The following is a 14,601-nucleotide window of genomic DNA, read 5'->3' as shown; positions in this document are numbered from 1 at the left end:
TTGACGGCGCGACGCCCCATACGGGAACGAATCTGGGCGTGAGGAACCCCATACCGCCTTTCCGTTGTTGGTAAATCGTCTCATGAGTACATAGAATGAAAGCACCAGATGATACGACCCTACGTCGTATCCCGTTTCACCGGCGTCCTAACGAAGGATCGGCGGTAGCAAGAACCGGCTGTGCGCGAGAGCTCTCGTCGGGCAGCACGCTTGCTAGAGTTTCTTGATAGAATAGTTACGAGTTGTGCGCGGGATCTTCCCGTCGGGCAACGCGATAACTAGGATTTGATAAGGGGTCACGTAAGTAGAGCAAAATAATATTCTTCTTATTGATTGATTGAATTGATCACATTCCTCCCTATTTATAATACTAAGTCCTAACTTATCGAACAAGAAACAAATATATGTAAAGATATGCAAGACCCTAATAAATCTAAACTAATTAAATGAAGAAGGAACAAATCTAACTAGGCGAAGGAGGCTCGTATCACAACGCTCCAGATGATCTGCATTATTACACTATAATGGTGCATTATTAGTCGGTGTGCATTATTCAACTGAAAATCTGCATTACTAAATGACACGTGGCACCAATCTAACAGTCGGATGACAAAATCGTGGGGCTGAGATTAAAAAGAACAAAGAACAAAAGATACAAAAATGAAATGAATACATCCCTATATATATATATATATATATATATATATATATATATATATATATATGATTTTGATCAATGAGTTTAAATAAAGAAATAGAGGCCAAATGTGGTCCTTAGGATTACTCGAGATCATCTTAAGATTAGAATATCTAATGGCTATATTAATTTCTGAAATATTATTATTTTAATCATTATTAATCCTGTAAGGTTACTTATGTCATATATTGTCATCGTCTGTTATGGAAAATCCTATAATGTTGTCTCTCACTAACAAATCATCTGCGTGAGTGATGAATTAACATTCCATAACTTCAACTCCTTCATATCTTCCATATTCATCAGACGATCTTCCATTATACTTATTTCCATGGAGATTTATTATTCTTGAGCAATTAGTTTCCAGATTTCGCCGTTGCATCAATCTGTTCCATTTGTGTTTCATTTTCAATCCTATACCATCGTTCTTCATATACTTTTGTATCAATCTGTTCCATCGTCGTCGTTGCCAGATCTATCCCATATATATAGTTTGATATGGACATTTCGATCAGATTTGTATGACGCATTCTGGTACTCCGTAGTTTTATATAATGACTCGATTATTTGATTATTATGACACAATTTACCCAGAAGATGACATGACCCAAATATTCATTTAGTATGACCCAAAAGCCTGGAAGATGTTTGAGTTATCGTTTATTTTACTTCCGTTTGTTTGATACGAACATTTCGATCAGATTTGTATGACGCATTCTGGTACTCCATAGTGTTATATAATGACTCGAATATTGGATTATTATGACACAAATTACTCATACTCTAACATGACCCAAATATTCATTTATTATGACCCAAGGTATGAAGTAATTATCATCATATGGTATTTCGACTACAAGAAACAAGAGGATTGCAGTACCCTTAAACGATTCTATTTTTACTCAAACGACTAATGTATTATTCAATATGGCAACTTTAGGTCATTGTAAGTGCAATTTTTAGTCATATTAATATTGTTGGATGGAAAAAAATAGGTGTTGTTTGGGTCATTTTTATTGTATTTTTCAGTCATATTAATATGACATAATTTTTAAATTTGTCAATACCAGCAGAATAATTTGACAGACGAAGAGCTTTGTTTGCTCTGTATTTTTACTAATTGGTAAATTACAGTGGATTACTAATACATAGAGACTCTAAAATAAATACAGATGAAATAATATATATAGTGAAGTAACAATAACATCCAACTGATATTTATAAAACATGGTTCAAAAATTGAGAATTACAAGGTCTAAACATTGTTTACTTAAAATAGTGGTAAACTATAAAGAAATGAACAAAAGTTTCAGTAGTTTTAGGTATGACATAACCATTGATTAAGATCCGTAGTTTGCTATCATCTTTTTTATGTTGATCTTTGTTTTCTTTCTCTCCTTTGCATAATGTTTGGATGCCGCCGCTTTATTCAATAATAATGCGCTATGATTATTTCTTGTAACCATCAACACACGATTGTATTTAGCTCTTAAATACTCAAAATCCCTTATAAATGCATTTGTGCATAAGAACGAGGTTAATACAGAGACATAAGCGTCATAAAACAACAATTGTGTAATAGAGATAGTATCACAATCATATCAAGTTATGAGTTCTTTTTAATGTAAGGACCTTTTCCAGAAATGGGAACATCGTCAGCAGTTCCTTTCCCTCTTTCACCTTCTGCACAAATATATTTATGTGGTGTTGTATCTGAAAGATCATTAAATTAGTGTATAACATTAACACAAACAAAGCATAAAAAATATGAGTTTTTTCCCTAGCATGTTTCCATATGTCTCCTATTATAAAAGCATATCCCATCTCAATTCATGAGTACTTCAAAAGCAGAGGTTCAGAAGGTAAATACATATAACTTTAACCTTGTTTTGAGCCATTGATACCATGTCTCAGTTCAGTCGAGTTTTGAGTGAACTTTGACCTATTGCTGATGAAAAAAAAATCACAATTAAATACCAGAGTGCCCAAAAAGAACCAAAACTACAATCCTTCAAATAATAACCTAGAAAATGTAGTCGACATACCTTTCTGTGCTTTGGGTTTTGGCGGTACCTTCTTCTTCACAGTCATTCTTTGATAGACTAGGTTACATCCAACCAATTGAAGTTAAAATTGGGTCAGATTTGAGTTAAGTTTCAGACATTCGGTATACAAAATCTTACTAACCTTTTCCGTCATGCGTCGCGGTTCCAGAAGATCGTGTGTCGACCATTGCTGAAGAAGGCGCTAGGTTTATCGTTCTCATTGATTTCAGAATCGTCAACTGTGATTTGTTCTTCGTTGATTTGATAGATTATAGGTTTTTGTCACAGCCGATTTTGAGGTTTTTTTATGAAAAATGGGATGAATTTTTGGTGAAATAGAGTTAAATTGAACGACCGGCGCCAAACCCAAGCACCAACTTAGCGTGTGGAGTAATGACTCCCATTTAATCCACTCTTAAAAAGCAGAACAACGGTTCATGAATTTTTCTATTCCTAATTTACCCTCCACATGACATAAATCGTTCTTATTATGCCCCCAAAAGATTCAGTTTGCAATCCAAATCGTGGCCATTCATCTACATATCTAACGACCCATATATGGTTTGTATTTCTATACTTAAGGACTTTTTTTGATAGATTAAAACCCAGTGAGACATATATGTATATATATATATATATAGGGATGTATTCATTTCCTTTTTGTATCTTTTGTTCTTTGTTCTTTTTAATCTTAGCCCCACGATTTTGTTATCCGACGGTTAGATTGGTGCCACGTGTCATTTAATAATGCAGATTTTCAGTTGAATAATGCACCATTATAGTGTAATAATGCAGATCATCTGGACCGTTGATGAATGAGATCTAACGGCCCATATTAAGAAGAATAAAGGATCTAAGGGATGAATAGGAGAATAACGCTCCCATATATATATATATATATATATATATATATAGGGTTTTGATCTATGCAAAACTGGATTTAAATACAGAAACGCAGAACAATATCATAATTAGGGCACTTTTAGGTCATAATTAGGTAATTTGTAGGTCATGCTAACAAAGCATGACCTAAAACGATCTTAGTATGACATTAAATCCAAATATTATAATATGACCTAAAATTGCTTAATTATGACCTTCCGTGTTTTTGGTTAATTATTGACCATTAGATCATCTAATCCTAGGGCTGAGATTTGGTCTGCATTTCTGGATTTAAACACATACTTATTTTGATCATCTCCCTATATATATATATAGGGAGATGATCAAAATAAGTATGTGTTTAAATCCAGAAATGCAGACCAAATCTCAGCCCTAGGATTAGATGATCTAATGGTCAATAATTAACCAAAAACACGGAAGGTCATAATTAAGCAATTTTAGGTCATATTATAATATTTGGATTTAATGTCATACTAAGATCGTTTTAGGTCATGCTTTGTTAGCATGACCTACAAATTACCTAATTATGACCTAAAAGTGCCCTAATTATGATATTGTTCTGCGTTTCTGTATTTAAATCCAGTTTTGCATAGATCAAAACCCTATATATATATATATATATATATATATATATATAGGGATGTATTCATTTCCTTTTGTATCTTTTGTTCTTTGTCATCTGACGGTTAGATTGATGCCACATGATATTTAATAATGCAGATTTTCAGTTGAATAATGCACAACGACTAATAATGCACCACTATAGTGTAATAATGCAGATTTTCAATTGAATAATGCACACCGACTAATAATACACCATTATAGTGTAATAATGCAGATCATCTGGACCGTTGATGAATGAGATCTAACGGCCCATATTAAGAAGAATAAAAGATCTAAGGGATGAATAGGAGAATAACGCTCCCATATATATATATATATATATATATATATATATATAGGGTCCTGTTAGGTTGAGATTATTTACCTAAATTGAGAAATGAGATGCAATATCAGCCACTAATCCACAAGATTAACTAAATGTCAATAACTATCACATTATGTCAACACGGGGGTATAAGTGTCATTTCGTGTTTTAATAGGGAAGAAGAACTGCAGCCCCAAAATCAGTTTCCAAAACCACGACTGATCCTTGGAACTTGTGGAGCGGGTCGTCGGGGAAGAATATCTCGGAGAGGCGGAGGCAGAGCTTCTGATAGGTGGTTTTGGGTGGCGGCGGGCAGACTCTGTGAACCTCCAGCGGCGGAAATGGCTGCATTGTTTCCCCTCCTAGCAGGCTGAGTCTCCGGCTGCCCGCTCCCCGCCGCTTCGCTTCTTTCACTCTTTTCTCCGTCGAGAATGCCACATTCAATTTCTCAGTCTCACCGTCCGCGCCGTACTCTCTATCTCTTTCTCTCTACCTGAATTTGATATAATTGGGGAAGATCTACTCAGCTTATGATTAATTCATTTCATATTGATTGGAGATTGCTCGCTGCATTGTTCAGCTAAACTAATTGAACTGAGTGATGAATATCTCCACATTTTGAAAAATTAGGGTTCTTAGCTTCAGTTGTTTAATGTGTATTTTCGTCGGTTTTACAAATTTAGGGATCTTAGCACTAATTTGGTGTTGATTTGCTGACAACAGTTTCTGCAACCTGGCTTTTCTGCGCTGCAATTCCAGCCCTACTAGTTAGTGGTTTTTCAGTTCCTGTAGCTATTCTGGGGAAACTCTAATTCAAGTCAATGTTAATGAAGAACTCAATTTCAAGGATAATGCAATTATGAAATTATATTGATTTTTAGGCAATGGTTGTAAAATGCAATGATTTTGTTCCTTTGATTGGATGTGGTGACATGCTATACTATCCACTGTTTTTCTGCATTGAATGCCTTCAAGAGAGTTGCGGAATCACTGGAGAAGCTAATGGATGCCACGAGGGAAGAACTGTCGGACACCATGGCTGTCTTTCGATTATCTGGGATGGAGATCAGAGACTTGATAATGGAGCTCAGTGACAATGGTTCCGGTTGAAGCACCGATTGTAGCTGAATCGGTTGAAGCGTCGATCGAAGAGAATCGGCGTTCCACATCAGCGGTGGTTCCGACTTCTTCAGCGATGGTTCTGACTTCTTCAGGTTCAACAATTGATTCAAATTTTAAGCATATTGCTTCGATTTTAGTGTATTAAAACAAATCTGGATTTGTTTTCTTATGAATTCAATTTCTACTGAATTTTTTTGTTGATTAGCCATGGTAGAATCGCAATTGGAAGCATCACCTTCCAGTTAAGGATTTGTTTAAATTTTTAAGATTATTGACATTTCATACAATAGCTATTGACATAGCTATAATAACAGTATATGCTTGTTTGAATAGTTGTTAGGATGACTGTAGGTTGAACCAGAAAGAGTTATTGATATAGATTTATTGTGTTTCATTTCATACAATAGCTATTGACATAGCTATAAAACATAGTATATGATTTGTTTGACATGGCTATTGACATAGCTATAATTGGGATGCTTCGACAGCAAAGAAGAATTTCATTTCTCAAATAGATAATGAGATTCAAAGAAGACCAGATTTCAACTGGAGAAAAATTGATTTGGTAATAAGATCTCACAATGACATTTACGTAAGAATATGAACAGGTGTTCTTTGGATATAATTTTATCTTTAATGTCATTTTATCTTTCATGTCAAACAGGTCTTCTTCCCAGTTTGTGCAAATTTCCATTACTATCTTGTAGTATATTGGATGAAGAAAAACACCATTGAGATAATAGATAACCACAAGCCACATAAAAATATGGATCCGTTCGAGAAGTATGACATTGATATTGGTTTAATGGTATGATTTTATCTATGTTATTGACATATTCTCTACATTTGGTTGACATAATTTCTACATCATGTTAAAATGCTTTGTTTGTGTAGTTTGATTTAGTTATTTATATATTTTGCAGAAGGATATGTTTGAAGCATACTTCATAGAGAAGAAAATGTTAGATATTTCAGAAAATATAAACAAGTCTTCAATCAACTTTCTGCCTTTAGAGTGAGCTACAACTGTGACCTCTATAATGAGCCCTTTTGTCGAGCTAGTAAAGTCTTGGAGCCTCCCCGATTGGCTCGTGCATTGGGGCCATCCTGGAAACATGGTATATGTGTCGATATCTTGATCTTCTCACACTTTTAGAGTGAGCAATAGAATCTAGTAACAGAGCTGTCTCACTTCCGCGGCAGGCTGTTCTGCTGTTTACTATGGGTGGCTATGGAATCTACTTGGGCTTCCGTATTCGTTTCTCAGATGATATTGTATGGACAAATATAAGCAGTATCATAGTTAGGTTGCATCCAAAAAGTTTGTCTTGAATCTTGATTGTTGGGGTTTGGCAGGAGGAAAAGGCCAAGGCCAAGGATTTGTACCCTAAGCTTCTTGGTGGAATGTTCTTATTTTATGCTCTTGGTGCTACTGGTGGCATCACATCTCTTCTCACTTCCGATAGGCCCATCTTCGAGAGGTATATCTGCAGTTCTGTTTACGATGCCCTGCACGCCTTGATTCTCGTTCTTTTCTTGCTGTCCTCATGCTGTAACGGGCTTCATCGGTCTTGCTCTTTTGACCTTTCAAACGCTGCTGCCAACGCTGTTTGAGGTGAGCTTCTTGTCTTCTCTACGCGCGTGGACCTGTTTCGTTTCACGAAGCTGGGAATATTTGTTTTGTGTGTAGGGGAATCCCGGGTTGCGAAACATTCATGGAATCTTGGGCAGCGGGATTATGACATTGTTCGTGGTTCATGCAGCCCTGGGGCTTCAACTAGGATTGAGTTACTAATTCCTTCTACTAGCAAATTTTTTGGTGCACATTCTTTGAAATGGGATACTTGATATATATATGTGTTAAGAGTAAATGATTGCCATTATCAAACTTGGTAATTCTAAGCAATACTACTGTTGGGGTACAAACCCATCCCACATCGGATGAGTAGGGGAAGTTGGAAGGTGTATATAATTCCTGTCCAACCCCAATTAGCTTGAGGCCTTATGGGAGTGACCCAAAAACAAATCCGTGCGGGCTTGACCCAAAGCGGACAATATCAAACTAATGTTGCAGTCGACGATCCTAACATCTCTCTTTGGCACACTCCCCCAATCACCTACCACCATTTTCCTTAAATTTTTTTATTTCACCGATTCAAAACAAAAAATTAATTTCCTTTATATTCTTTAATTTTGTTTATGCAATAATACATTTAAATAAAATTGGTGTATAGTTTTTGGTTTTGTCATATTATCTGCTATGGTATTAGAGTGAAATATTTAATGCCAATCATCAAAGAAAATGTTATACTAATATTTTAATTTAACTAAATTAACTAAACCTACAGCATCGAATTGTTGCATTAACCCACAATATATAATCGCTAAACACGTCTATTTTGGTCCAATGACTGATCAAATCTTTTACTAAACTTGGTCATTTAAATAGAACTACTTTTACCTTTATATTATCATTCTGCACTCAACCCAATTAAATTCATAAAAACGTGACATGTGAGGTCGAGCTTTCCAAAAAATATAATTACAAATTTTTAACAAAAAATCTGAAGCTAATAAAAACTGTAGTTTAAGAGCATGGGCAAATTTTGGGAAGAGTACAAAAGCTACTACTGAATATGGCATCAAAATGCAGTATAGGTAAAAAAAAACTGATAAAAACACTATAGTAATAATAAATACTCCTAAAATTTAAGTAAACTCCTACCACCTAAATCCAAATCTAAACTCATTCACGCAACAGATAACAAAGCAAACACGTACACATTCGCAGGGTAGAAATCAAGAAGTGGGGAGTGTCATGACTATGAGTTTCTGTTGCTACTACACATCCCTCTCTCGCGTGCGAGTTGACATTCTTCATGTGCAGAGTCAGTTCAAGGGAATACGATTATACGTAGAGTGATGCTTGTATATATGAAAAAAGATATTCATCAAGGGAAGACATCTCCTACCTGCCTAGTCATTTTTTTCTCAAGATATGAATATAGTCCCAACTTCACAGATTAGCAGGATCATCTACACTATCTACCCGAAGAATGTTGTTATGTACACCATTACGGCTTACTGTCTCCCTTTCAGGATCAATTTTCCAATCACCATTGACAACAAACTTTATCTGCACGAAAACAATGTATAAGACAAATAAGGATGAAGCTGTGGAGTCTCTAATTTGACCACTAACACTTCGGCTAAATGTCCAAATTTTACCAAGACGAAAAGCTGACATGTGTGGGGGTGGGGTTGGATGTAGATATTGATGCTTCCAAGTTATTACAGTTCAATGATTGAAAAACAGGATATGCAACTTATTGTTGTTATCGTACCTCATAAACTCCAGGATACAGCCACAACACCACTCGCCAATCTTGAGATGTGCTGACAAATTTTCCAATGTAAGTTTTATTCTTTTTACTTCGGCAGAATATAAAGTAAACCCCAAGATGATTTTCCAAGAGTTAACGGATAAGTTGAAGACATTATTCAATATTAGGCCACACAAACAAACCATGATCGTTGTTACAGAATGCAGCCTCCGACTTGTATTTAGTATCATAATACAAGTAAAGCATAAGCTCCAATAAGATATAAAGAGACACTAAAAACCTGGATTCAGTAGGGTAAGTTACACTTGATGATGTTGATTGCAATTCCATTGGAATTTTTTGATGCCAGCCATTGAAGCTGCCAGCTAGCTCCACAGTCTCTGCTTCCCCTGAATACTGGATCTCAACCTAACAAGGAAAACAACTTCACTTTATTCAGAAAATGCTAATATAGATTCAACACAAAACATGTGTAGACACTGTCATTTTAATATCTTCATTGTCCCAATCTAAATCATGGCACACAATTGGAAGCTTAAAGTATTATATTACCAAATAAATGAGATTTTGTTTCCAGCATATTACATACTTCCCATATCACTTTGTGTTTGTAATCTAATAATTCATGATTGAAATATTTGAGCTGAGTCTTACACAGTTAAGCATGTCACTTTTCAGCTACAGAAAACAGGGTGTGATAAGAGACTCAATTTCCTTGGACCTGATCTATAGCCAAATGAGATAAACGGTTCCTTTCCAAAGACAAATCTATCACTGACGAGTAAAAGAAGACATGAAGTACCTCTGTTAGTCCAGAAAATATTTCTTCTGCTTCATGTAATTCAGTCTCTTTCTCAGAAATAAGTTCGTGGGCGTTGCTTATTTCCTCTTCTGCTTTACTATGCAAAAGAGATAGAGCAAGCTGAAATGTAGAAATGAAATTAGGCATGTAACTTTTTTTCTAGCTATATAAAACTCAGATTCTCTAATAAGTGAATGCATTAGGCAGAAATACCCCTATATGATCTAGAAATGAGCATGTAAGAGAAGAAAAACATCACATAGAAAAATATAGCCAAAACTAAAGCTAATTGTTCAGTGCCCCACTATCATCAAAAGCAATAACTTTTGATTGACGGCATAGCACCACTAAGAAACCGATGCCTAACAACAATACTGCTCACACATATTCGCATTTCATTTTGGAAAATGATTTTCTCAGACCACCAAAGTAAAACATCCCTTGGCTTAAAGGTCAATATCTCTTTTAGTTTCACCTTGATCAATAGCATATCTGTTTTTCCTTTATTTATAAGCGACTCAGGTATCAAAGCATAATTTCACCCAGAGAAGGGTAATCCTAAAGTGACTCTACTGATATTCATTGTCTACACCTAATGCTACAACCACAATATTCATGAAGACTGTGTTACTGAGCCTATAAGATTATCTACCACTAACCCACAAAAATTTTCTTCACATAATTAAAGAACACAATATGATATATATGTTGTCAACAACTGAAACAACAGTTCATGTATAGCGATCTCTAAGTTTCATACCTGCATTGTTATCCAAAGTTTCAGACTGTAAGCATATACAATTTTCTCAATGTAAACTTGCCATTAATGTTACATGAAATATTTGATGAGATGCCAGACATCTTGATGTTTAGCTCTCAGGTCATCTCCACAAGGAACTTGAGTAAGTTCCATTGTAAAGCTATTGTATAAGTTAATATATAGAAAGACATATAGCTACGAGCCCATGAGAACAACTGCAGACATGCACCCACACGGATTGCATTGCACCATCATCAGAAAGCAGACAAATGGTTCTTTAAAGTAGTTAAGAGAAGATAGCATGTTTCTATCTTGATACAGTGGTTAAAAAAATTACCTTTTCCTTTTCAATCTGCTCCTTCAATTGGGCCAGTTCCCTCTCTTTTTCATACTAAGCACAGAAAACAACAGTACCATTAGCTATGACTTCAGAAGTACCCAAGGGGCAGAGTCAGACACTACTCTCAAAGTAGCATGCCAATAAATTTAATTACCAGCAAGAACCTAAGATGGTTGATATACGATTGATTCTCCGCTTTCTGTTTCTTCCATAGGCAGCCGAAAAATACAATTATCAGTCATTGTAAAGAACAGATGAGCCTTGGTAATCTTCAACAAAGTATATTAATTTACGCTTACCTCATCATCCATATCCTCACCACTAGTATTTCGTTGTTCTTCTGTTGAAATATTACTATTTCTACATAAAGAAGAGACGAAAACAATATTAAAAGAAAGAGAATTGCCACAGCCTTTTGGAAGTTTGTTCGCATTTATATGTAATGCTAATCCCTGGAAGTCAGCAGTATGCTCATGCATAACCTTTCAGGTTTTGCCCGATAATAAGTACAGTACCGGGAACAAAAAACAATAATCGACTCACATACCTACTGGTTAGAGAGGGATCTAAACTGACCTGGAGGTGATAGTTTCTAATGCTGGATCTTCAACCTTCAATGCTGATGCAGTAGAAATTCCATTTAACATACTCAATGCAAATTCAGGTTCATTAGAATTTTCAGATTCAGTTGTTTTCCCTTCTTCGTCACCCTTTTCATCACTGGTACTTCCTTCACCATCTGAGGATCAAGAACATAGTTCATATCAATATCATTTAAGTAACAATAACCGAGGATTAATTTCATGTGTTGATGAACGAAATTGATGCAATATCAATGATAAAAAGAAAGTATATGGTACGTGAAAGAATACTACTCCCTCCGTCCCATAAAAATAGACAGTCTTTCCATTTTAGTCAATCCTATAAAAGTAGTCAATTTCTATTTTTTGGCAACTTTTTTCTCTCTAATGAGGGGAGCCTCATTCTCCACTAGCAATACTCCAATCATTTTTTATTTCTATCTCTCTCCTACTTTACGCATTGCGCATTAAAAACCTGTCATCCCAAAGTGTCTATTTATGGGACGGAGGGGGTATAATATATTGCACAATTGCCCAAATATTAAGTACTCCCTCCGTCCCACTTTAAGTGACACAATTTTCCGTTTTTGGATGTCACACTCTAAATGACACATTTCTAAAAATAGAAACACTACTCTCTCTACTTTTTTCCTCTCTTTTACTTTATTTTCTCCACTTAACTCACAAAACAACACTACATAAAATCCCATGCTGAAAAAGAAATGCTCCCCTTAGAATGGGACGGAGGGAGTATATAAAGGGGTAAATAGGCTAGAAAACTAAAAAAAACAGTCTCCTTTATAAAATAATCGATTCCTTTGTGCAACTATAACTTACCTTCACTTGCATCCAGTTCCCCGAGCTGAATAAACTTGGCCACCTTTTCCTGCAAGGATAAGGAATCAGCAGCAAGCGAGCTTTGATCGTTTATCTGAAGTCCTTCATCTTCCCCTATGAAACTATTAGTGTCTTCCTCTTTAGTCAGATCTGACGGTACTCCCACAAACAACACATTCTTCATGTCATTTTCACCTTTTCAGATAAAACATAAAACAAAAAACTTTCATGCAAAGCTTGAATAGTACAAATATTTGCAAATGAGAAAAGTACACGTTTCCGCAATCCATGGTTGATCATAGACACACCAAGTATCTCAGGATTCCCAAACTGACTTGTGTCTGTATCTGATCCAATGATGTTTTCTGTAGATGAAGTCTCTAACAGCTGTCGAATATATTTATATCCTCTACGCCTGACTATGTTTGCAAGATCTTGCCTGCAAAATTCTGGACTTAAAATCACACTAAGTAAAGTAAATGTACAAGGTAGGTTCCTTGAAGGCTTGAACTAGATGTACTTCTCTGTATAACATCCAAAATTATTCTCGCTTCACATTTTGCAAGATGTTTCAATGATCATGAATCATCTCTATACCAAATTATAATATTCAACACATAGAATTAGGTCTTTAGTTAGACAGGCAATTCACATATCACATTTAAAATCTCAAATCAAAGTTAAGACACAGTATACAACCATAAGTCTGTCATAACAAGTTCACTTTTCTAATGCATTTTAGGCAAACAAGACAACTATGCGCTCTATTTTATTCTTGGATGTACCTAGCTCTGATATGGGCATGTACCATCGAGTGAAGGTCTCAAAATAATTTTTTGCTTCTACATCTTCTTATGCACCTTGGTTGCTAGTCATTAGTGAAGCAGGTAAGCCTAGTTAGATTCGAGTCCAAAGACTTACATCCATCGCAATCAATTGCTCGATTGCAACAAAAATACTCCATGTTAATGGTCACAACCTTCAATCCAAATTTCAATATCTTGTAGTATGTCAATTGGCAAACACTTGCTTATCTAACTACAAAAGATGTATTATACAATTCATCAATACTTGCATTGCACATAACATCAAAAATTACTTTAAACAGATCACACACATCATTAATATGTCCCAATCCGAGGCATTGGCACTTCACCACAACAACAAAAAGAGCCATGAAAATCAGACCTTCCATAGAGCGAGAGCTCCTTCATCGTAGGCACATGATTTTGAGGAAGTCCAACGCTGGATAAGAAACATTTGATATCATTGCAAAGCTCTTCATCGCTCTTTGGCTTCCTACTAGCTCTGGAAAAAACGAAAACAGAAATGAAAAAAAAGGCCAATGTAAAGGGAAAAACGCTGAAATAAATTAGCTCCAGCTTTGAAGAGTAAGAGGAGGCAATAACCTAGGTGATTTCTTAACGAGGGAAGCGGAAATTGTAGAGTAATGAGAGTTGTGGCGGCGGTTGGGGGATGACGTAGGATGGAAAGGGGATGTTATTTTAGGAGGGGAAAGAAGATAGTGAAAAGAGGGTAAGTGATGATAAAGGGTGGCCATGGAAAGAGAGATGGGCTACGAAGCATTGAATTTACAGAGCTTCAATTCCCCTTTCTTCCTGCTCTGATACTACTTCCTCAATCCTCAATCCTCAATCCACAATCCATACCAATTTTTTCTGTCCATAACTAAATGGGGATTATTTACCATTTTAATCTATTAAAAAAAACAGGAATTATTTATTTATTATTCCATAGTGTGTTAAAAACCAGGGTATGATAGTTCGGACGCTACATAGCTTGCATGTATTTAAGTTTAAAAAAAAATCTCACAAAAATCTATGTATTGATATAATCACATTTTAGGTACCCGTGGTTATCTGACCCGAAATTCGTCATAAACGTATACTCAAACCCGATCCAAAGTGTGTTTCCGGGTATCCAGATACATGGGAATTAAAAGAAACAAGAACTATTTATTCATTATTCCGTAGAGTTGACTACGTCGTCACAACTAAGATGACACACTTTTCTTTTTAATTTATCTCAAACAATATGATACCTTTCAAATTTTGGTACTTTATCTCTCCAATTATTGCATACAACTATTTTTTTTTCTTCCCAATTAAATATTTAATTCTCTTTATCTTTCCATTTAATACTTGCATTCAATCTTTATCTCTCCAATTAATCATATTAAACAACAACTCTTAGGCCATCCACAACGTTGTTCCTATACCGT

General features: G+C 35.5%; 2 protein-coding genes across 6 annotated transcripts; one reads left to right on the top strand and one right to left on the bottom strand.

Annotated features, from left to right (window-relative positions):
* The first annotated feature begins 5,575 nt into the window (after positions 1 to 5,575).
* On the top strand, positions 5,576 to 7,490 carry LOC121800786. Its single transcript, XM_042200287.1, has 8 exons — positions 5,576 to 5,678; positions 6,184 to 6,260; positions 6,360 to 6,495; positions 6,716 to 6,813; positions 6,899 to 6,970; positions 7,052 to 7,175; positions 7,237 to 7,310; positions 7,386 to 7,490. Exons 1-8 carry the CDS (start codon positions 5,576 to 5,578, stop codon positions 7,488 to 7,490), a joined length of 789 nt encoding a protein of 262 aa, XP_042056221.1.
* An 809-nt stretch (positions 7,491 to 8,299) lies between these two features.
* LOC121799023 (protein PTST homolog 3, chloroplastic-like) lies at positions 8,300 to 14,058 on the bottom strand. 5 transcript variants are annotated; one of them, XM_042198332.1, is made up of 13 exons: positions 13,769 to 14,057; positions 13,548 to 13,667; positions 12,668 to 12,798; positions 12,360 to 12,554; positions 11,518 to 11,680; positions 11,241 to 11,301; positions 11,096 to 11,146; positions 10,939 to 10,992; positions 9,842 to 9,961; positions 9,320 to 9,447; positions 9,040 to 9,091; positions 8,668 to 8,831; positions 8,300 to 8,570 (listed from the first exon to the last, which is right to left on the bottom strand). In XM_042198332.1, exons 1-12 carry the CDS (start codon positions 13,918 to 13,920, stop codon positions 8,712 to 8,714), a joined length of 1,347 nt encoding a protein of 448 aa, XP_042054266.1. In that variant the 5' UTR covers positions 13,921 to 14,057; the 3' UTR covers positions 8,300 to 8,570; positions 8,668 to 8,711. The 5 variants fall into 5 exon arrangements, with proteins under 5 accessions (XP_042054266.1, XP_042054268.1, XP_042054265.1 ...); XM_042198334.1 differs by having other exon boundaries at positions 8,300 to 8,831; positions 12,360 to 12,509; positions 13,769 to 14,058; XM_042198331.1 differs by having other exon boundaries at positions 8,300 to 8,831.
* Positions 14,059 to 14,601: the final 543 nt, after the last annotated feature.

The sequence above is a fragment of the Salvia splendens genome, chromosome 4 (genome assembly GCF_004379255.2).
Source record: "Salvia splendens isolate huo1 chromosome 4, SspV2, whole genome shotgun sequence".
In the NCBI taxonomy this organism is placed as follows: Eukaryota; Viridiplantae; Streptophyta; class Magnoliopsida; order Lamiales; family Lamiaceae; genus Salvia; species Salvia splendens.
The sequence above is the reverse complement of the archived record's forward strand: the minus strand, read 5'-3'. Positions and strand labels throughout refer to the sequence as shown.